At 42.2% G+C, this 19,746-nt stretch overlaps 2 protein-coding genes across 3 annotated transcripts; one reads left to right on the top strand and one right to left on the bottom strand.

Moving 5' to 3' along the window:
• Positions 1 to 949: 949 nt before the first annotated feature.
• On the top strand, positions 950 to 14,140 carry lnx2a (ligand of numb-protein X 2a). Of its 2 annotated transcripts, XM_062441206.1 has the most exons (11): positions 950 to 1,089; positions 4,282 to 4,840; positions 8,697 to 8,932; positions 9,064 to 9,201; positions 9,410 to 9,609; positions 10,252 to 10,665; positions 10,788 to 10,961; positions 12,048 to 12,225; positions 12,324 to 12,555; positions 12,711 to 12,869; positions 13,365 to 14,140. In XM_062441206.1, the coding sequence occupies exons 2-11, from the start codon at positions 4,437 to 4,439 to the stop codon at positions 13,498 to 13,500; spliced, it is 2,271 nt and encodes a 756-aa protein (XP_062297190.1). In that variant the 5' UTR covers positions 950 to 1,089; positions 4,282 to 4,436; the 3' UTR covers positions 13,501 to 14,140. The 2 variants fall into 2 exon arrangements, with proteins under 2 accessions (XP_062297190.1, XP_062297191.1); XM_062441207.1 differs by lacking the exon at positions 950 to 1,089 and having other exon boundaries at positions 4,704 to 4,840; positions 8,660 to 8,932; positions 13,365 to 14,138.
• A 242-nt stretch (positions 14,141 to 14,382) lies between these two features.
• On the bottom strand, positions 14,383 to 16,452 carry gtf3ab (general transcription factor IIIA, b). Its single transcript, XM_062441208.1, has 9 exons — positions 16,339 to 16,452; positions 16,116 to 16,210; positions 15,937 to 16,033; positions 15,761 to 15,849; positions 15,598 to 15,671; positions 15,423 to 15,503; positions 15,107 to 15,339; positions 14,610 to 14,663; positions 14,383 to 14,517 (listed from the first exon to the last, which is right to left on the bottom strand). The coding sequence occupies exons 1-9, from the start codon at positions 16,450 to 16,452 to the stop codon at positions 14,383 to 14,385; spliced, it is 972 nt and encodes a 323-aa protein (XP_062297192.1).
• Positions 16,453 to 19,746: the final 3,294 nt, after the last annotated feature.

The following is a 19,746-nucleotide window of genomic DNA, read 5'->3' on the forward strand; positions in this document are numbered from 1 at the left end:
TTAATTAGAAAAGTAAGGAAATGTAATAAGTGACTTGAAGTAATTGAAATAGTTACATTACTTATTACATTTTAAATGGGGTAACTAGTAATCTGTAATCTATTACATTTCCAAAAGTGACCTCCCCAACCCTGAGTATAGGCTATGTGTTTAACTCTGAATAAATAAAAATACATGATTGACGAAATAACTAATTCATTTATTTTCATAATAACAGAGTTTCAGACATTATTACACAATTATGTTTATCAAAAGTCTGCTTTTATTGTATCATGATTGCATTTTACCCAATGATACTTTTGTTTCATCCGTGATTATTTTCAGTAAAATGTACTCAAAGCATCCATATTCAAAGTACTTGTAATGCACTACCCATCATTATTATGATACATGAATGTGTAAGCAGTATTTTAATTTGGCAGTTGTTGGAATTGGTGTTAAATTTAACTACGTTGTACTATTTGGGTAGTTAAATCTTCATCTGCAGAGTAACTAGTAACAGTAACAAAGCACATTATCAGGCACTTGTTGTTATTGACATGTAGGATAGCAATTTATTATCATTAATATTATTATGAATAACTTATGAATAAAGGTAACATTTATATCACCAAAATAATAGATTTTTCCCAAACTGTTGCTCTTTATGAATCACTTACAATTAATGTAAAGACATTAATACAGTTATTACCACTTGAAAGACTTCTATAAAAGATGCCACAAAAAAGGTGACAAGAAGTGAGGGGAAGTTTCTTGAAATAAAGGAGAGGATGCCGTAATTTGAATGGGTTGCATTTTTAAGAAAATATTTGGAGGATGAAAATTAAATGACAAAACTATAAACTCATGTTAAATTTTTTCGGTGTTTTTTTGTGCAGGCGGCTCTGCTCTGGATTGACAGCCACTGACCCCGCCCACCCCGGTGACGGACAGCGGCGGGCGGGGCCAGCGCCGCCAGAGGCACGGGGGCGTTTTCGTGCGGGTTTGCGGAACGGTCCGTTGCGGTGAATGCGTGATTGAGGTCCGGCAGCTAATAATCGTCCCCTTTTCGGGGCCGGAGTGCGCGGCGCGGAGGAGCAGCCGGATCAGGTAACAAGACATCTGCATATCTATCCTGCCTGCACGTCCACGGTGTCACTGTGTGGCTGGTTTGCATTGATATTGCCATTGTCGCTTCATCTGTCCTAGCTTTTTTTTTTTTTTTTTTCCTCCGCTTGTAGACGGTGGGATGGAGTCAGACAGATGGGGGCAATTTTTTTTTTTTTTTAAAAAGCCCTTGTCTGATCAGATGTGTTCAACGGGTAGCAGATCATGACACTGCAGTTGTTGCGTTGCCATGGTTAGTTAGGACTATGACAGTTAGGAAAAAATGAATTTCCAATTAAATCAGTGTTTTGTTGTTATCATTGTCTGTCTGATTGTTGTGATAAAAGCAGCCCTTTTTGCTACAGACATTGCAAAATAGCAGCAGCAGGCCTGTTCTTGCAAGTGGCCAACAGCCTCTCTGGATTTCTTTTTTTTTAAGATAAGAGATTATTTTATTTAAATTGTATTGATAATTTAGAATGAGAGCATGAAACACTGATGTGCTGCACAGAGTTGTATAGCTATTGCAAATGTTTAACTCTTGTCCGTACTTTGTGCTTCACACACACAGCTTTCATTATCATAAAACCACAATACACCACAGATATGGAAGTATAATAACACATACACATTTAAAAGAAAAAGACTGCAGTACAGTACAATTAGATGAAAATGGTTTCAGCTCTGGTTTGCTTTTAGCCAGCACTTAACCTTTGTTGTAATTGATTATATATCAGGAATTTGGTTTCAGTCGGTAATGTGTAACAAAGTTCTCAACTCTTTATGGAGAAAGGCTGATGGTCCAAATTTAGATTTACGATGTGGTATTTTACAGTTGTCATTCACCATGCTCCTAGTTACTCTGTCACTGTCTTGTCTTTGGATATATCTGGAAAGAAAGAGGCTCTGGGGCCAGACTCTAGATACATTTAAAAACTAATTTAACAAAAATGATTAATGCTCACAAAGCTAAGCAGACTGTATCATTTCAGTGTGTCACAGTGACGCCACCAGACAGGCTTTACGTCCATTACTTTCAGTGTCTGATTGTATAAGGATTTTAGGTGTCTCATTGTAGATGGTCCATACTGTCATACAATATGAAAAAATGACAAGAGGGGTTTATAAATATGTAGGTTAAGCCTACAAGACATCAGATTTTAAATCTGTGGCCAAAACATCATCTCATCTTATTTGCAAATGTCATTCTTGCATGCGAGGTGCAGCTCACGGTTTGTCCTGGATTGTAAGATTAGATTGTCATCTTTGAAAATAATGAAAAATGAGCATGAGACAGGTGCAGGGCCAAGACTGTTATTTATTAATATAGAAAGCAGTGCAGTGACAATAACAGCATGGCCTTGGACTCTCACACAGACACACACACACACACACACACACACACACACACACACACACACACACACACACACACACACACACACACACACACACACACACACACTGGGATTAAAAGAGAGATATTTCACAAGCATTTGCCAGTCTTCATATGACTTGTGTATAGGAATCTGTTGCTACAGAGTCCAGCAATGTTTTAAAATAGATTTAAGTGCTTTTCATGGCGAGGGCTCTAAACTGCTGCCACAGTGAAAAGCTGAAGACTTTACTTATTGATAGACTATTTGCAGGATCTGGCACCCAAAAAGCTCTTGTGCATGCTGTGCGTCCTGTGTGTGCGTTTTCTTCTGCTTGTGTGGACTTATACTTGTATGTCTACTACTTTGTGCGTGTGTGTGAATGCGTGTGTGTGAATGCATGTGTGTGCGTGTGTGTGATGTGGTGATGTCACAGCTTTGTTATAAGAACAGAGAAGCCTTGTGTCCTCATGATTAATTCATGTCCAGCTGCGGGATAGAGACAGAAGCAGCCAGTCACACACAGACAGGAGCACGTACTTAAAGGAGGCTGAAATAAGTAACTACCGGACCGGTAGCCAAGGAGACAGGAGAGACAGGTTGTCACAGAAATGGGTAGCCATGGAGACAAGATGAAAAAAGCAGCAAAAAATGAACCAAGGGGGCTCTCATCATCATCTGCACCGTCTGACAAGCTTTCAGGCTGTACCAGGGAGGAGCAGAGCATCCTGCTGAGAGAAGTGCATCTGTTGTGTGACTCCTCTGCATCCTTCTCCGGCTACACTCTGAATGTCAAGCCCCACTGAACAGAACAGGCTCCAGGTCGTCATGGAGACAGGAGCAGACCCTCATTGGAACAGAGGCAGGTAGTCACTGTGGCTTGGCTAGCCTGCTGTGTGCTGAGGCACGCCCTCTGCTGTCCGCTGATAGCATCATGGCCCAGAGGGGCTCGGCTAATAGACCGGCTGCAGGTCTGAGTGGCTGTGGATGTGAACCACTGTGGAAGTGATCAGCGTGTACAGTGCATCAGCTCTGGGGACACACTTTGCTCAGTGGAGTGCTATATTTCAAGACTTTGCCTCAGGCATGTTCTCTTTCTGTTGCAGAGGAGACTGAGTGCATCTGCCTGAGCCAAAAGAGAAAATATCAATTCTGCTTTGGGGGATGTTTAAAGAATTCCTGCTATTTTTGTCTTTTATGTTCTTATCTCTGGTGCCCTTTCAGAGCTTCTCATATCTCTGCTTCCACCTATCCCTTCTCTCTTCTTTGTCTATTTCTTATATTCTTTTACAATCTCTTTCAGATCTTTACATCCCATTAATCTCTTTCATGCCCCTTGCTCCTCTTTCTATCCTCTTCTCTGCACTTTTTCTCTCTCTCTATGCCCCTTTCTATCTCTCGCAGGGACTATTTTCCCTTTCCGTTGCTTTCCCAATCCCACTTCCTCTGATCTGTGTCCTCTCTCTGCCTCAATCCCAGATAATTCCCTCTCTGTGGAATTGGAAGATTGCAGCAGGCGAGAGCAAAAGAGAGATTATACTGCCAGATTAGTGGACAGGAGCAGCAATACATAATCTCAGCACACTCACTGACACACACACACACACACACACACACACACACACACACACACATATACACACACACATACACACTGTGCCTTTCCCGATCCAATGCAGACTCACACACCCATGTAGACACGTGGGCCCACGTGCACAAAGTATTTGCCACATGAATAAATGCACAAGCACATAATCAGACACTTGTTGTTTTTCTGAAACAGCTGTTTAACCCTCTTGCTTTGCCCTCTGACCCACAGGGTGATGTGCCATCAGCCGCTGGGGGGCATCTGTCCTCTCTGCAACCAGTTCATCCTGTGAAGCTTATGGGATAGGAGTGTGCGTGCCCCTTCCCAACACTGCAGTCCAACTGGAGTCAATTGTGCCAAAGCCGAGTTGTGTTAAAGGAGCAGAGATGGGCAGCCCAGGCTGTGAAGTGGGTCTTGCCGGGCCAGTGGAGCCAACCCTGGAGGCTCTATGTTCTGAGTGTGGCCAGATCCACCGCAGCTGGGAGAACCACCTCTACAACTACCGCCTGGAAGTAGACGATGACCTCGTGTGCCACATCTGCCTGCAGCCGCTGGTGCAGCCGCTCGACACACCTTGCGGCCACACCTTCTGTGCCCGCTGCCTGCGTAGCTTCCTCCAGGAGAGGGACTTCTGCCCGCTGGATAGGACGCGGCTGCAGTTGCAGGCATGCCGCAGATCCAGCATACTGGTTCACAAGCTGCTGGACAAGTTGTCCGTGTCCTGCCCTTTGACCCCAGTCTGCTCCCTGAACATGCCACGATGTGACCTGGAGGCACACCTCAAACACAGGTAACCACACTTGCATACAGACATACTATAAAAGTGTGCAAGCTGTGAACAAACATAATGACATATTAAAGACTATGCATGCATAACAGGTGGGTTTTTTGGTTTGATTAATTCACACACTTTTCTGACTGATACGCCTCACACAGGTAATGCATCCTAATTGCAGTTGTATTGGAGTCAATCAGATCATAAGCAAAGATGTCCGTTTTTTAGTTTGAAGTACCTTTGTATAGTATTTTTCTCAAACATGGTTTTGAAAACTATACATTTAAGTGACATGCATTCAAAACTTGTCATTCGTCACGACTAGAAGGTTTCTGGTAGGATCATTTGGCGATTTAGGTCATAGTCCACAATGGTTAGCCTTACCCATAACCTTCAACCTTAAAGGTCTCTGTCCATCCACACACTTTGGCTTTTGGCCCATTTGGACCAGGTGCTGTGAGACCCTGAGGGGATTACTGGGCTGTAGGTCATGTGACGGGGGATTAGTGGTTCCCTACCACAGTCATGGGTTGGCTGAGAAGCTCCATGTTCTCATTCTACAATCATGCTGGGCAACTTCAACACCAGAGACCTTTTCAACCATTTCTTCTGCGAGACAGCCAAGGGTAACCCTGGCCTGTGGTGAGTCGAACACAGCATGACGTGTGGACAGCGCAACTCGGGATGGCAAAATAGCATCTTTATCTCACTCATTCATTGTTTCTATTCCTCTAGCTGCTTCTGCATTCACTTTCTATGTGGCTGTTTCTTTCATTTCCTTTTGTCTATCCCTTCTGGCTGTCTGGCACACAAACACAGGATAGTATGTGAGTCTATGCATTGGAGGTTACAATTGGAGGAATTGGTAAAGGTTGCTGTGGTTGTTATGGACTGAAGTAGTGTTAAATCTGCATGTGACAGTATACCACAATACATGTAGCACCATTTGGAACATTTACACTGCATAATGTAGAGATTTTACTTTGCTTGGCTCAAGTGTTTTGGTTGTAAATGTGTAAAAACTAAGATACAGCTGATGGGAACAAGATAATAAGCTGCTTTATTGATCAAGGAGTACATTTCTTAAGACTGTCTGTTGCTAAGAAACCATCCATTGACTGGTTATCCGCTGACCACCAAACACCTTTGTTAAGTTGAGGAGATTTTCCTTAACAAGCTCACACTAACAAGTTATCACTAATGAGCTGTTAAAAGCTTTTCTGAGTCAGCTGTTTTTACAGGTAACCACCGCCACAGTGTCTCAACTTCATATCTTCAAAGCGAGACTGTGTAAATCTTGCCGCTGAATTACTGTACAGCAGTGCCCACGAGTGAGAATTACAGGATGGTAAAATGTTACATAATAGAAGCACGAGTAGAGAAGTGTTATAAAGTTAGCAAGCTGACTCAACAATGTCGGGTACACAGCGGTATCTAGATAAGATACTGGTCATAACAGTACAAATAAGGATGTAGCAGCTAAATCATAAAGGTGTGTTTTAATGCTTATAAAATCAACCTTTCATTTGTGAGAGGACAAATCTGGACACTCTGGTTTTAGGTGTGTCCAAGATTGAAAATAGCAGAAAAACAAGCAAAGATAGACAATAATTGAATTATTTGGTTATCCAGAACTAAAACTCAGTATTTTAAAGTATATTTGAACCTTATTGTCTCCTAAATCAGTCACATCAGCAGACAAGAACAGTTCAGTAAAGGCTGCACACTTCATGTTGTGACGAGTAGACAAGGAAAGATGGTTTAAGACATATCAAACAAGTTCACTGTGAGGACTAACGTGACATTCTTTACTAAAGATTAAACCTCTGGCCCACGTGGGCTTGCCACTCCTCTGTCCGGCAGACTTAGGTCTAAGATAGTAACAGGTGCCAAGAGTCTGCTGTTGCTGTGTGACAGTCAGTCAACATTGTTTATGTCGAAGGTCAAGGATCAGACCCTGGACATTAGATTAAAAGATGAGAGTGTCAGGCCACAGTGTTCTTTGGGGGTAAAGGTGCGGCGGCTGATCTTATTACTGATGGTGTGTATGTGTTAGCAGGATGTTGTTGCTGGTGTGTCTCCTCTGTGTGAGCAGAAAAAATAAATGATAGTGAGACTAATGTATTCACTGTTCTTGTCTGATCAAGACATTTACTGGATCCATTTACTGGATCCAAATAGTGAACATATTTCCCTTCTAAATCCATTACATAACGCTACCAGTTATTGAGTGTTTCATATTTTAAATATTGCATAAGCAAGAAAATTGTTGGAGAGCAATATTTGCTTTCCCGCTGTCAGAGATGGTCCTAGTTTTCTTAGGGAGTAGGAAAGGAAGAACAGAAGCACTTAAATTATTCAACCAGCTTATAGCTGCCACTTATAGTAAATACTTCAGTCCATTAATAGTGAGACCACATTGATCCCTTGAGTCTGTCCATCTATTTTTAATTATTTTCCAAAGAGTATCAATTTGCGGGGCAGGACTTATGCAGCCTTTTCTGGTTTCGATGGAAATAGAATCAAGGTGTTGTTTCTTGCATAAAAACAGGATTAGTTGAGTTGTGTAATAAAGACGTTCGATAATCGATTAATCAGCATTTATCAGTCAACAAGATTAAGAGTCTACAGCCATACTAGCAGCTCAGTGAGGCTGTTCTTATCTAACGTGCTCACAGTGAGAGTGCCAACATGCTGATGTTAGAGTTCCTGCTAACATATGACTAACACACACAGGAGATCCACTGGTTCTGGCAGAGGTTTAATCTGCCATAATAACTGAACATACCTGTGGGCATGTGCAGGGTTTTTGAGCAGACATATCTATCACGTTTACCATCTTAGTTTGACATGGTTAGCATACTTACATTTGCTAGCATCCAACACAAAGTGCAGTTGAGGCAGATGCAAATGCTATTAGTTTTGCATTTATTTGGTCATAAATCAAAGTATTAATCTGATATTGGTTCTAAATGGAAAGTGGTGATTACACTGAATGAATGTGGCATGAATGTGTGTATCATGGCAATCCATCAAACAGTTCCAGTTCACAAATGGGAATCTCATGGTGGGTTAGGAAAGACAGCAGGGGATCATGAAAGTTATTAGGATGCATCCTCTGGAGACCATAAATATCTGGAGAAAATTTCATGGTAATCCATCCAATAGTTGTCGAGATGTTTTAGTCTGGACTGAAACTGACTGACAGGCCAGCATCACTGTCCCTACAGCTGGTTCCAGCTCCTCCGATCTGATTTTTCTGCTTTTCTGTTGTATATCATCGTAAATTAAATATAATCGTAAAGGTTTTTTTTGCTGTTGGTCAGACAAAACTGTCACTTTGGGCTCTGCGAAATGGGGTGGACATTTTTCTTTATTTTATGATATAAAAAAATAACCAATAGATAGATAGAAAATGAGCCCTTGTCAGTCTAAATGAGATATACAAAATGTGAACCTCTGTGACTGTAAGAGCTGTAATCTTAAACGACTGGGTAATCACATACAAGCAGCATTATGTTAAATGATAGAAAGATCTGGACAAGAATCTTTAAAGAAAAGTTTTACCATAAAGATGACAAGAGGACAAAACAACACTGGCATTAAAGCTCGAGACATGTGAGGTCTTTTCTCTGTGGTCAGTGACAGCTTGATGTGGCTGTATCTTAATTCAGCTGGGATCTTTCCTACAAAAATAACTCTGTATCCACTGAATCCCTCCCAGCTACGTGTGAAACCTACACTCTGACCTCCCCTGTGGAGGGGGCGAGCATAACGAGAAAGTCCCTGATGTGAAGTTAACTGATGCAGAACTTGATTTTCTTTACATGTCAGATGGACTAACAAACTGACGCCTGTTGCTTGGTGAAAGGTGTCCCGGGACGCAGTCTCAGCAGACGAGTGTGGACGGCCCAGGATGTGAGAGTGGGGATGAGCGAGCGATGGTGACCAGTCCTCCCAGATCACCCAGCTCCCCGCAGACAGACCTGAGGGATGCCACCCCGTCGCCGCCTTCTGGACCTAACAACGCCTGCAGCAACGGGTCCACGTGGACAGAAGATGCTGGCCTTGACAACCCCGCCTTTGAGGAAAGCACTGAAGAAGACAGTGAGTCGATCCACTGCAGATTTAGATTGCCAGTGAAGTCAATAAAGTTTAGATTGACTCACAGTATTAAGGGTGTTAATCTTCTCGTCCTCTCAGACTCTATTTGTCTCCTTCTTTTTCCTTTGCCTTAGGTGTGGTCGGTTTGGAGTGTGTTGTCCCCAGGGTGAAGCGGCCCCTCAGTAATCCCTGCATCCACCTCCTCCGGTCTGTCAGCTCCACCTCCTCTGGCTGGGACTGCCCTGAGTCCCCACCTCTCTCTGCTGAAGAAGGTACAACATCTCCTCTTCCATCCAGTCTTCCCTGAATATAAGAGATATGAGATATAAAATATGTGATCTTGTCTTCCTTGGGATTGTAAGAGCTGTAATCTAAGACGGCTGGATAATCACATTCAGGCAACATTATGCTAAAAATGAAGAAGATCTGGACATTGAATTGTGAAATGCTGCTTTGTAATGTTATTTGTGTGTCCATTAGGCTGTGTGAAGTTGCCCTCCCTTCCTGAAGGAGAGATTACCGCCATAGAAGTCCACCGGGCCAACCCATATGTGGAGCTGGGCATCAGCATCGTCGGTGGAAACGAGACGCCTCTCATTAACATTGTGATTCAGGAAGTGTACCGAGATGGTGTCATTGCACGAGACGGGAGGCTGCTGGCTGGGGATCAGATACTACAGGTGAGAGATTTCAGAGACCTATTATAATTTTGTTGAACAAGTGTTTGAGTTTATCTCATATTCTGCCCCATTTTCATACAAAAAAAGGAGCTTTCAAACAATCATTTTTGCCACATTTGTCACAATCAGAGATTGTTCTGCTCAAGATTAATGTTGGCATAGATGTTACAGATGTTTTGTTCAGGTTTTGAGTGTAGTCATCTTACCTCATCTGAAGCCTTTCTTGATATTATTTTTAAATTATTTTTAAATTATTCTTCTTATCTATTTAAAGCTGCTTTAATCAATATTTTTATATTAACAATGGATTACAATACTACTTGTAATGTAGAAAGTGTTCTTCATAATGACAAATCCACAGGGGAATTATCAGCTCTATGGAGCACTTAAGCAACTTTTAGCTCCTAGTTTTAATTTTCAGCACTCTTATCAACCTCATTTCCAGCAGGCAGTTTTTTTCAGTGAGAAACCAAATGAATGCAAATGTTTCTGGATGTGCAAAGAGGCAATTTAATAAGGTGATAATATGTTAGTGTTGTGTTTATATCTTGTTGTGATGCCCCCAAGTAGCCCAAAAATGTATGAATGCAGGTTTAAAAATGAATTTCTCTTAATTTCCTTTGACCTCTCTCTCTCCCATAGGTGAACAATGTGGACATCAGTAATGTGCCCCACAGTTTTGCCCGCTCTACCCTTGCACGACCCTGCACCACTCTGCAGCTGACTGTGCTGAGGGAGCGTCGCTGTGCCTCCCGGGCGCCTCCCTCGTCCTCCTCTTCCACCCCGGCCGTGCCACATGCACCCTGCTCGACCCCTGAGGGCACCCCGTCCAGCCCTGCCACACTGAGAATCACCCTGAGTAAGCGGGACTCAACGGAGCAGCTCGGCATCAAGCTGGTGCGGCGAACAGATGAGTCAGGAGTGTTTGTGTTGGACCTATTGGAGGGAGGCCTGGCAGCGAAGGATGGCAGGCTACGCAGTAATGACCGCGTTCTGGCCGTCAACGACCAGGATCTTCGCCACGGCACCCCGGAGCAAGCTGCACAGATTATACAGGTGAGGATGCATTCAGGCGCACATGAGCCATTCATGTTTTATTTTGTAAATATCAAAATTTGTGTGAGGAATAAGCAAATAATTGTAGTTGTCCCTAAAAGCAATGACTCTGTCTTTTGTAGGCCAGCGGAGAGCGAGTCCACCTGCTGATTGGACGGCCCACTAAGCCAACTCCGCCGCCGCCGCCAAAATCAAGCTCCACCAGAGACCTTTACTGCCTTGATCACTTCCTGCCTAACCACAGCTCTACCCCAAGTCCTGTGCCCATACACCTCTCCCGCACCAGCACCCATAGAGTGAGGAGACTTCTTATATATGCATATATATGTATATGTGTGTGTGTGTGTGTGTGTGTGTGTGTGTGTGTGTGTGTGTGTGTGTGTGTGTGTGTGTGTGTGTGTGTGTGTGTGTGTGTGTGTGTGTGTGATACAGTATAATCATTAGAATAGAATAAGGTGCTGTAGAGACAGTTTCCAAATATCAAAAGTAAGTCTGAGGCTATAAATAAATGTGGGAAGTATTATTACAGTACATCTTAAAGAATAGCAGTTTTTTTTTCTGCTAAAGCAAGAGAAAAAAAGTAGTTAATGCCTGATGAGGATTATCATTTATCATGGCAGCTAATTAACAGTGTGGATTATTTTTTCTAGTGGGTTTAGTTTTTATTTCCAATTATCATCACAAAGTCGACTTATGTTATTCTTAGCTGCAGTGATGGGATGAGAGTGCAAGAATATCCTGACAGAAATGAAAGAAACTCATTTAAAATAACAGCTATAATCATCAGTATGAGTTTGGTAAAATATAATATTCACCCATTGGTTAGAAATTCTGCTTTAAAATCAGAGTGGAAATAGAAATGAAACGGTAAAATCCTTCAACTATAAAACTATCTAATGCTCTGATCCTCCAAAGTTAACCTTCTCCACAGCAGGTTAGCCTAGCAGCACTGGTTACCATGGTGATCCCCAGTAAAAAGTGTTTTAAAGAGATATTCATCCTTTGCCACAAGTTTATCTGGGATTTTTCCCAGCTATAATGTAACAAAAGAGCAATCAACTTCTATTCCAATTACTTTCATTATGTAATCAGTAATCTCTTGACAATATGAAAAATGAAAGTCCAGCAATTATGATTTTTTTCCCCCAGCATTAATTTTGACCCTGATAAAACTCTTTCTAGGTAAATTTTAATTTTTGAGTCACAAAATGATCTCTCACCAGGACCTTTATCTGGTTCTCTTTCAGACAGTCAAATAATCTGTGTATATTTCTGGTGAATATCGGGGAAAAACTGAAAATGATGTGCAAAGAGTGAGCACACTCAAGAACATCGACCTGTTGTTGAGACTAAACCTGTGTTTCCTTTGTGTGATTGTTCAGGATCTGTCCCAGTGTGTGACCTGTAAGGAGAAACACATTACGGTGAAGAAGGAACCTCTGGAGTCACTCGGCATGACTGTGGCAGGAGGGCGGGGCAGCAAGAGCGGGGAGCTGCCGATCTTTGTGACCAGCGTCCAACCCCACGGCTGCTTGTCGAGGGACGGACGAATCAAAAGAGGTGAGCGCTTCCTCAGAAACGATGATAACATGGATGGATTCAGCCAGATCAAAAACATGACATCATGTTCTTGCTCACTCCCTCCCTCCCTCTCTCAGGTGACGTCCTGTTGAGTATCAACGGGCAGGACTTGACGTACCTGAGCCACGGTGAGGCCGTGGGCACCCTGAAGGCCAGCGCCGCCTCACCCTCAGTGCAGCTGCGGGTGCTGGAGGTCAGCATGGTGGAGGAGCACGAACACGACCACGACCAGCTGCTGTCTCACACTCATGACAGTGACTTTGACGCCAACTGGTCCCCCTCGTGGGTCATGTGGCTGGGTCTGCCCAGGTGAGCAAACAAAGGAGAGGAAAGGTGGCAGAGGCACAAACGTGTGTACTATATTAAATATTAATGTTTTTGTGATTAGTGAGTATTATTATTATTATTTAATCTATCTGTGTGTCCAGCCTTCCCTCACTCTGCACTCTGGTCTTTACTTGCAGCTACCTGCACAGTAGTCATGAGATTGTACTGCGGAGGAGCCACCCTGGCAGTTGGGGCTTCAGCATCGTTGGCGGCTACGAAGAAACCCATGGCAACCAGGCGTTCTTCATCAAGACCATCGTCCTCGGCACGCCTGCGTACTACGATGGACGCCTCAAGTGAGTTGCTCTTCACGTGACTATCTGTGACTTATGTTAGCAGCACCACAGCGTTGAGTTATAGATAGAGTTGTAGATTAACTGTGACCTCCGGCTGTTAACTTAGCTGTTTTGGTAAATATTGTGGAAATATTTTCAGCTGTTGGAAATATTTTATCCGTTTAAAAAAAAACTAATTAAAGTATATTTTTTCATGACCCATTTTTAAAAATTCACATCTTAAATAGGAATGAATAAGCTTGGGTTTGAGTGCCACAGACAGGGAGAATACTGACAGATGGCCAAAAGCTTATTTTATTGACAAATATAAAAATGTATAATATCTCCAGCCCTATTCTTTAACTGTATCTTGTCTCTCGCTATGTAAGCCACTCCCATTCAAATGTCAAATCTAATAATTGTCTCCATTTTGTAGTGCTATTTGAAGGCACATCACACCACGCTGTCAGGTCCTGTTTATAATCCGTACTGACTTGAGTCTTTGTGTCATCCTAGGTGTGGTGACATGATCGTGGCAGTCAACGGCCTGTCAACAGCAGGAATGAGCCACTCAGCTCTGGTGCCCATGCTGAAGGAGCAGCGCAGCCGGGTGGCGCTTACTGTAGTCTCCTGGCCTGGCAGCCTGGTATAGCCGGGCCAGATCATAAGCAGGTTGCGCGCCACACCGAGTCCACCCAGAATGTTCTATATTGGGAACAACCTTGGCCAAAGTGAACTGGTACACGCTACTGTACATCGCTCCATACCGGGCTTAATCCAGGACCAAAAGCATTCAGAGCTGTAGTAGACCCAGCAGGACCAAGCCTGTCCTGACCAGGTGGGAACTGATCCAGATCGTGCCATGTCACTCGACAGACTGCACTCACAAACACACTGCTGTGTTCATATGGTCATGTTGTCTTCACTCCCACTGGGAGAATGATACTGCAACCTTTTAACAGGCGATCTGTGCTGTATTCACCTCACTAGGCAGTTGTAGAATCCAGGGCTGTATTCAGGTGGATGCATCGTTGCAGGTAGAGATAGAATATAAAAATAAAATAAAAACGTAGCCTGTGATCCTCTGTCATCTAGGATAATGACCTGTAATCACTTTAATCAAGATTTTCTGCAACACCAGCGCTGTATCCAGCTGAATAAGCCTGAGGCCTTATTAGAAACCTGCCGCACCCCTGGGGGCTCAACTGCCCTTAGGCCTCATCACCATGACAACCAGCTGTCCCATCAGCTGGAGTTTTATACATGTGTGTGAATGTGTGTACTGTTTGTTTAATAAACATTTCCTTCTAAGGATTCATGGCTCCACAGCATGCTTTTCCACTTTGCACATGGGGGATTTACAGTTGGAAGCAGTTTATTAGCAACTACACAGTCACTTAGAAAACAGGCCTTGATTGCTAGCATAGTGCTGTAATAATGAGGCTTTATTTCATAAAGTAAATAAAACAGAAACATAAAGTGATTGTTTTCACCATTAACATACACATTCCAGCAAAGATATTATAATGCAGCCTCAAGATTTGGTATCCTCTAAACGCGTGTTGCGCAGCTTTGCAGCAAGCTTGTGGGTCTCTGCTTCATTGGCTGCAGCTGCCAGTTTGACCTGCAGTGCAATACGCCAGGGCAGATTCTTTTTAGGATGCAGCTTCTGGAAAAGGAAACAAAAGCACATAACAAGGACATGATGGAGGGGGTAAAAGCTTCATTTCCTTAACAAAAAAAACAAAAAAAACACATTACCTTCAGCTTTTTCTTTCCTGGGTCATGCACCACTCCATGCCGCCACAGACTTTCCTATCATACAATGAACCAACCAACGAGATTGTTTTAGCAAAAATTTCGCCAAATCTTCAGTTTCAGTTCAACATGCTTTGTGCAATACTTGTGACTTTCCAGACAAGTACAGTGTCCTAATTCAATTGTTTGTGCTGCTCAAGACACTGAAAGTACATATGTAAACTAGATTTTGTCAATCAGGATAATACAGATCCCACTGTAGACAGTTATCGTAACTTTTAACTGTAAGAGACAAAAGATGCATTATTCTTAGTAACCAAGACATTTGTGGAAAGGGACACTGAATGTAATGTTTTATTTGTTACAATGTATACAAATGTCAGTTAGCCTCCATTGTAGTGGTGTAGCAGCACAAGTGTCAAAGTGGATCTTTCAAACCACAAACATGTTTGAGGAAATGTTTCAATTTGTATTAACTGAAGCTCAGATTGCAGGTTTACCTTCATGGCAAAGCTCTTCCCACAGCCAGCATATACACAGCTGAAGGGTTTCTTGCCCTCATGGTCTCCCAGTACGTGACTCTCCAAGTTGAAGCGACGAGTAAACTTTTTGCCACACCCTTGTCTGGGGCACAGCAACATCTTCCTCTCCCCAGAGTGGACGTTCAGCGAATGCTGGCGTAAGAACCATGCGTTGTTAAACTGCTTTTTGCACTCTCCACACAGCAGCTTGACTGAGAAAACAGAAGTCGTGTTTTCATTCAGTGGCGTGCTAAAATACAGGTTTCAGCAGTAACAATGAGACATCCATTTTTACCTTTATGCTCCTTTCTGTGCTTCTGATATTCTGTCCACGTCTTGCCCAGGAAAGGGCATGCTTCATCGTCACAAGGGTAACCTGCAGCAGAGAGACAGAGGGGCTTCTCGTTAAAGACAAGTTCACATTTTGGGGTTAAGTGAAAAAAAAAAAACGGTTTAATTTATCAACAAACCTGCATGCACTTTCTCATGGTGCTTCAGTTTTCCACGAGAGGGAAATTCTCTTGTACAGCCTTTGAAAGTACAACTAGATTAAAATAGATAAGAGTTCAGATTTGAGATGGCCAAGGATACAAAAATTCCAGTTATTCTTGCACCAATCGAGTAGTCACTTACTGAAATGGCAGAATCTGTTGGTGCTCACCCTTATGGGCGTTCAGCTGGTACCGCTTATTAAAGTCCTTTTTGCAACCCTTATGATCACACTGCAAAATAAAGCAGCAACAGCTGAATCAAGCAATGCAACTCATAACAAGAAGGAAGATTAAAAGAACATTTAAGGATTGCTGTACTCGATATTGCTTCTCCTGGTGCTGGTGAACTCGAGCCATGTGGTTCTTCATGCTGGCTTTGGTGACAAAGGCTTCGGAGCATCCTTCAGTCGTACACCTGGAGATCAAATGTAGCTTTAGTAACAAATAGATTTTAAATTTCCTGGTTTAGAAAAGAAAAAAGGGACACAATGGCTTACTTGTGAGGTTTTTCCCCACTGTGACTGAGCTCATGTCTGGTGAGCTGATAGCGAGTGGCAAAGCTCTTGTCACACTTTTCGCAAGAGAATGGTTTCTGGTGGGGGAAGAAATGTTTGATACATACACCCTGAACATTTATCAGACATTAAATAGTTAATAGTCACTCGATGTTTGTCATGTCAACCATTCAGCTTTGGCCACTACCACTTCAGAGCCACTTACCAATCCTGTGTGTTTGCAAAGATGAGCCTCTAGCTTCCATGACTTACTAAACTTAGCTTTACAATCAAAAAAAGAGCAAACGTAGCTTTTTTGGCTTTGCAACCTCTCCCCCATCTTTAATGAGATGTCAGATGTGGTGTTGTGGTCACAGACTAAACTAGTTCTAAAAGGGGGCAGGACACTTACTGGCCTACAACCAGCTGCTCACCTGTGCTTGATTTATCTTATTGGATCGTACCAACTGGAGGAAGAAAGGGGGGTACACAACCTACATTCAGCTGTACAGGATTGTAGCAAAAGCGATTCAGCATGTAAGACGCCAGAAAAATGATATAGGCCCCTACATTTGATAGTGATCTCATTGATACTCAAACATTATAAACGTCCGTGACTCCTTCCTCCACGTTGATTGATTCAGGCTTTAAAAATGTCAGCCAGGCTCCTTACAGTACGCGTCCATATCGGCTGATCTGCTGTGTGTGTTTTTGTGTGTGTGTCCATGTGCTTGTGTGTGTTGAGCGCAAGTGGGAGAGAGGCGACTGTCTGTCTCCATTAATCACACACACACACACAGAGTTTACTGCTCTAATCCTAATCTTATCAACCCTCCAATAATATTTTCTGATAGCTTTGATTTATTGTTGTCAGAAATTAGTCTTCAGTGAGTTCCTTTGTAACCCACAAACCTGAAACTGAATCTGTTTGTAGCTTTAGCTGAGAGGTAAGAAGTGACAATTGTAAGATAATAGTAAGTGTTTAAAGTAGCTCAAACAGAGAAGAGTCATAAAAAAAAGCAAACTGACTCAATAACACAGCAATATCTATTAAAAGTTTGCTCTCATTAGCCACCATAAGCTATTGGTCAAACCAGACCAAATAGGGCTGTAGCGGCAAAAGTCCTGAGTCCTATATTGAATTGAGCAAAGGTGCGTTTTATTGCTGGTGACATCTTTTAAAAGTTACATATTGTCACTTAAAGTCAATTCAAGTGCTAAAATGACCATTCATTCAGCAATTCAAATATTAAAGGTATTACCAAACAAAGATGTATTTTAAGGTTTTAAACACAAAGTCAAAGACAATTCAATAACACTATCTGCTTGTCTAAACATTAGAGATCACCCTCTAGGCCCATGCCATGCTCTCATGTGAAACCTTTGACTGACTCCTGTGAATGAGGCCTATTGAGAGCCTGTTGGGCGTTACCTCAGTGCCCTCCCACGCTTCAGGTGAGCATGCCTGGGTCAGTTGACACGGTTATCAGTCTCATCCGGTCCCCCCCTCCCTCACCCACTACTGCTGTCAGGGTCAGGATCAATACTGGCCCAATATTCACATATATGACCATGCCCTCCCCTCCATCCCCCCTCCTCCGTCTGATAACCACCGGCCGAGCGACACAGACTCTGTCACCCCACCTATCACACACAGAGATACAGCCTGCACTCTGTTTGGCCTGTAGTGGGATTTCCTTGTGCTTTTGTCAAACCTTAAGACCGATCCCAAACACACATACACACACACACACTCACACACACAGGTCATGTGGACATACGCTGTCACACCCTCACTTGCCTCATAGTCAAGAAGCAAAGGTGTGTGAGGGATCGTGAGGCCTCGGAGGGAAAAAGGACAAAACTCAAATCACAAGTTCACCCACATTACAAAAAAGAATATTTTCTCACTTAACTTTAATGGTTTTTAGCTATTTGAGGGTAATTTTGGTTTTATTTCTGTATTTTTCCACCCCAGACAGTACAACGCAAATGAATGGGATTATATTCCATTCAGTACATTTACCTCTTTACGTATTAAGTATTTGTAATTTTTATTTTATTCTACTTCAAACTACATTTTGAATGTTGTGCTTTTATTTCACTATATTTATCTGACAATATAGTTAGTTTAGGATTCACATAGAAATCATATAATCAACCTACCAAATATAGGTGATGACTGCTACAGATTAAAGTATGCCTACCCAAAATTATATTAATTTAAAATACTGCTGACACATGAATGCATCAATAGCAATCAACCAATAATATGGCAAATACAAGGTCTGTCTTTCATAATGTGTACTTTTATTTTTAATAGTTTAAAATAGATAGAAAATTAAAGTAAAATGACAACAAATGATAAAAAAAAAAAAACAACAAATGGCAATAAATTAAAAGGCAGAATTGCAGGTCTGCCATCAAGACACACACAAAAAGGCCATGAAAACATAATAAAAGTGCATGGAAAACATAGTTAGTGGTAACCCAGGTAAACCATCAAGAAAGAAAAATACAAAAAAGATGAAAACAGATAAATAACTGCTATAAAAGCAAAGAAAGATAAGAATCCAGGAGCTGCTGCAACAGGCTGCCATTTAACTGCATTTTGGTGATAATACTTTGGCACTTTTACCTAAGTGTGATTTTAAATGTAAACTTTTACTTGTAATGTTGTATTTTTATACTGTGGTATATATACTTTTATTAAGGAATACTTCAACAAAAAACAACTGTCACATCATTAAAGAATTCAAAATCCTCTTAACATTTTTCACAGGGACCATTTCTTCAGTAGCTCCAAAGATAGTTAACAGTCTGTGAATTATCGAGAGCCATTGGAAGATTTTTGTTTCTAGTTGAAAACAGTTTTAATCCTATTCGTGTCCACAGTGCTCAGATGGAGTCATAGATCTCAGAGACGGATTTCTCACAACCTCGACAAGTGAAACCAAACATCTCACTGTATCGGAGGTGTTGTAAATGAGAAACATGCTGTTCTTCTGTTATTTGAATGAAATCGCCTGCAAATAAATGAAATGTGATCAGGTAAGATATGAAGGAAGGTTATTGTGAAATTCCGTATCTGTGTACCATGCTATGCAGATTTACCACACACACACAACTTGCATCAGTGGTGGAAGCCTATCTGTGTCCATATCCAATTATCTACTGTTTGTGTGTGTGTCCGTGTCATAGCCTACTTTCTGGAATTTCAGACTAAAGACCAGTTAATTGGGGACAGCTTGTCCAATTGGGGACAAAGGCTGTGTCCCTAATTGGGGAAAAAGCTGATTTTGGGGTCAGTGGTTGGGGTGAGTCTCCAGGAAATGAATGTAATTCTATGTAATGTCCCCTAAAGAGACCTACCATGTGTCTGTATGTGTGTGTGTGGTTAATATGTAACTCCCCAGGTCGATACAGCTGCTCTGAGCTGCTGGCTGAGCTGACAGACTCAATCTGTGTGTGTCAAACGTGTGTGATTAAGGAGTTCATAGTGCTCCACAGCTTTTATCCTCAAACCTCACAACTGCCCCTCCACCCCCTTTTTTTTCTGCCCTCCTCCCTCTCACTTGCTTTCTCTCTCCTCTTCTGTTTACTTTTTGTTCCTTCAATCAGTAACTTCCATGAG

This window comes from Scomber scombrus, chromosome 20 (assembly GCF_963691925.1).
Source record: "Scomber scombrus chromosome 20, fScoSco1.1, whole genome shotgun sequence".
NCBI lineage: Eukaryota > Metazoa > Chordata > Actinopteri > Scombriformes > Scombridae > Scomber > Scomber scombrus.

Bases quoted from the DNA above. Each gene is read 5' to 3' on its own strand.
- lnx2a (XM_062441206.1), top strand. From the start codon at position 4,437: ATGGGCAGCCCAGGCTGTGAAGTGGGTCTTGCCGGGCCAGTGGAGCCA. The intron at 8,933-9,063 runs GTGAGTCGATCC...CCTTTGCCTTAG, and splicing joins GGAAAGCACTGAAGAAGACA to GTGTGGTCGGTTTGGAGTGT. The intron at 10,666-10,787 runs GTGAGGATGCAT...TGTCTTTTGTAG, and splicing joins AAGCTGCACAGATTATACAG to GCCAGCGGAGAGCGAGTCCA.
- gtf3ab (XM_062441208.1), bottom strand. From the start codon at position 16,452: ATGGGGGAGAGGTTGCAAAGCCAAAAAAGCTACGTTTGCTCTTTTTTT. The intron at 16,034-16,115 runs GTAAGCCATTGT...TTTGATCTCCAG, and splicing joins AGTGGGGAAAAACCTCACAA to GTGTACGACTGAAGGATGCT. The intron at 15,340-15,422 runs GTAAAAATGGAT...CTGTTTTCTCAG, and splicing joins GCACAGAAAGGAGCATAAAG to TCAAGCTGCTGTGTGGAGAG.